The sequence below is a fragment of the Drosophila sechellia genome, chromosome 3L (assembly GCF_004382195.2).
Source record: "Drosophila sechellia strain sech25 chromosome 3L, ASM438219v1, whole genome shotgun sequence".
NCBI classification, from domain to species: domain Eukaryota; kingdom Metazoa; phylum Arthropoda; class Insecta; order Diptera; family Drosophilidae; genus Drosophila; species Drosophila sechellia.
Genome location: NC_045951.1, coordinates 12,867,023 through 12,869,915, shown reverse-complemented (window position 1 = coordinate 12,869,915; position 2,893 = coordinate 12,867,023). Strand labels below are relative to the sequence as shown.

Here is a 2,893-nt window from a genome sequence, read left to right as displayed (position 1 = left end):
GGTAAAATGTTGAGAATTAAGTTTGACAGACTGGAAAAATGGCAATTAGGCTGAAGATATGATTATCATACAGAAGGACAGTTAATAAAGGGTAGTGCAAGTGGGATTAAGAGACCGAGTTCTCCGAAGATGATTACCAAGTATTTCCCGAGAGGGAAGTGGGCTTCCGATTCAAAGGGAAAAGTTTTCCATTCCTTTTGGCACATACGAGATGAACTTTTGTAATGCCATTAAGATGCTTTATGTGTTATAAATGACATAAGGGTAAATCATTTAACTATTCTTACTAAACCTTCGTTGTATTTATTATTAATTATGTGGCCTACAGCTGACCGTGCACTCAAAGCAAAATCTTATAAGAAGGAAACATAAGAAAGGCTTTATTTCCCCACAACTTAAATGTTAAAAGCATTAGTGCGACTCAGTACGGTAGCAGTATTGGTCTTCCTTGGATTATTTTTCTTTCCTGTAAGCGTACACTTCTACGCTGCTTTCAGATCCTTCTGCCACTCTAGTGAGAACCACGCCGCACTGAAAGCACACACTGTTGAGATCCTCGGCACAATCGTCGCAATATGGCAGCCCGCAGTTGACGCAAACCGTGAAGGTGGAGTCCTCCAATCCCCGGCAGATCATGCAGGTCCTTTTGGCGAACTTGAAGTGCCGTATCCAACCAAATACGACAGGACATGAGAACCGTAGCCAAAGGAAGACGTTGACCTGCTGCTGGATGCGATGTGTGGCCAGGTTATCCTCGGCATCGTGAATCAGAAACTCCAGAGATCTAAGCCGATTCCGCAGGATGCGGTTATACAGGAAAAGGATGCGCTGTTTCTCACGCTTGTAGTATAAGAAGCTGCAAATTACTCGCCGCATTCGCAGAAATGTTGTGCTCTGGTAGATCAGCACTATGATGACCAGGTACAGCAGTAAAAGCTGGTAGTACATCTTTTTTGGCAGGACATGTGGATTCGGAAGGCACTCCTTGTTGGACAGCGAGGTTGAGACCTTCTCGTGGATGTTGAAGTTATGCATGGTGGTGCGCAGCAGTCGCGCCATTTGACCCACACCACTGATCTATATTTACAGGGAATAAGTTAGGAATTCGGGTTATTTATATATTTAATTGATTAACTTATTATTGCTTACATTGAATCGGACTTCATGCTCACCATCCTGCTGGTAAACGATCTTCGATCGCTTTCGGACAATCTGAAGTAATTCCACGACTAAGTGGTCTATCAATATAAACAGTCCAGCTGTGACTAATTCTAGTAGGAACTGTAGCAAACTAAAGCAAACCGTAGTGGACTCCTGGTGGGTTCGACTAAATATGTGATCCACATCAATGTACTTTGACTTTTCGTAGGTGCGCAGTGGCAAAATGGCATCAACACCCTGTTTCCTACGCCGCTGATCCACGTGCTTGAAATATTTAGTGATATAGAAGTTGTCGAACTCCACGTCGTTGAGATACTTCACATAGTAGTTGATGGATACGTAAACCAACCGCAGCATGAACAGGCATAGAATCTTCTGAAGTATGCCCATGACTTTATTGAAGATCCGCTTTTGGCGTTCAAAGTCTTCCTTAAAAGCCTGTCCTGTCCTCTCAGCGGACTTCAGTTGACTCTTGGCGAACTGTTCGTCCTTTATTTCATAGTTCACCTCTATCTGTGAGCTGTTGTCAAAGAGTTCCTGTTCGGCCTTCAGTAACTCCACGTAAGTCTCCCCAAAGTTTTGTGGCACCACCGCGGATGGGTCGCATATCTTATCCGGATTGCCAAAGAGGTCTAGCTCGCAGATAATATCGACTCTGTAGGGCCAACAGATGGCCTTACCTATCATCGAGGGAAAATTGGTTGTACATTTTCTGTAACCCTTTCGGAAAACCTCCAGGCACACGCGATGGCCACTTCTTAGCTGATGCTTGCACCTATTTCTCATATTCCGTTGAAAACGCTTCTGAACCGCTGCTGAAGTTGGTAGCTCCTTACCTCCATTTCCAATTTCACTTATGTTCATCCTCTTCGTTTCTCTGCCCCATCTTTCATAGATTGGTTTGGAATTCTTGTCGCCGTATTTCTCGTCTTCAATGTCTGAATTTTCCACGGCATACTTAAGATCCACCAGGACTTCTTGTAATTCGTAAAAGGTATGTCGTATCTCCTCCACATCTCCTCGCATATGTTTCAGAGTGTTTGTAAACGGCTTGGCCATTAAATCAAATCGGGTTTTGGATAGATTGTAGGTCAGCACTGTAGTGCAGACAAATACACGGGCAACCTCGCCCGCATTTTCCACCAGGTTAGCTATAGGTCCGGATATTATAAAGGCAAAGGCCACTGCACGTAAATATGTCCTTCCAGATTTTCCTACCAATGCCACGAAAATCAGCAGGATTACGGCACGAACTGGGAGGCTAAGCATGAAGATCGTTCCGGTCACCAGGACAAAGACTAAGAAGACGTAGAGGTCGGTGGCTCGGTTCACGAACAGGCGACCCAGGGTAAAGTTCAGGGCCGCCAGCTTCCAGAGGAGGAAGCCCAATACGAGTCCCAGTAGGAAGGTAACAAAGCGTCGAAGACATTGGATCCGGGTACTTCCCTCGCTCTGTGGTCCATACAAAAAGCAAAAGATCGGATGAAATGGCCGAGTTAAAAGGGAAAACATTTTGGACAATAAAATAAAAGCCACTTTTTTGGCAGTCACAATATTATATTTTCTATTTCACGCTATAAATTCAATGATTGCTAAAAATTCATCATATTAAAAAAAAAATTAATGATTTTGTACTTATTAAGAACATATTTCAGGTGCATAATTTGTTGGAAAATTAACAGTCCCCATAATTAGGTGCCATTATGGGCCAGCTAGTCTGCCATTGACCAAT

The 2,893-nt window shown here is 43.6% G+C and overlaps 1 protein-coding gene across 1 annotated transcript; it reads right to left on the bottom strand.

The window, feature by feature from the left end:
• Positions 1 to 384: 384 nt before the first annotated feature.
• On the bottom strand, positions 385 to 2,673 carry LOC6605546 (protein sneaky). The gene is made up of 2 exons (XM_002030338.2): positions 1,150 to 2,673; positions 385 to 1,077 (listed from the first exon to the last, which is right to left on the bottom strand). The coding sequence occupies exons 1-2, from the start codon at positions 2,671 to 2,673 to the stop codon at positions 454 to 456; spliced, it is 2,148 nt and encodes a 715-aa protein (XP_002030374.2). The 3' UTR covers positions 385 to 453.
• Positions 2,674 to 2,893: the final 220 nt, after the last annotated feature.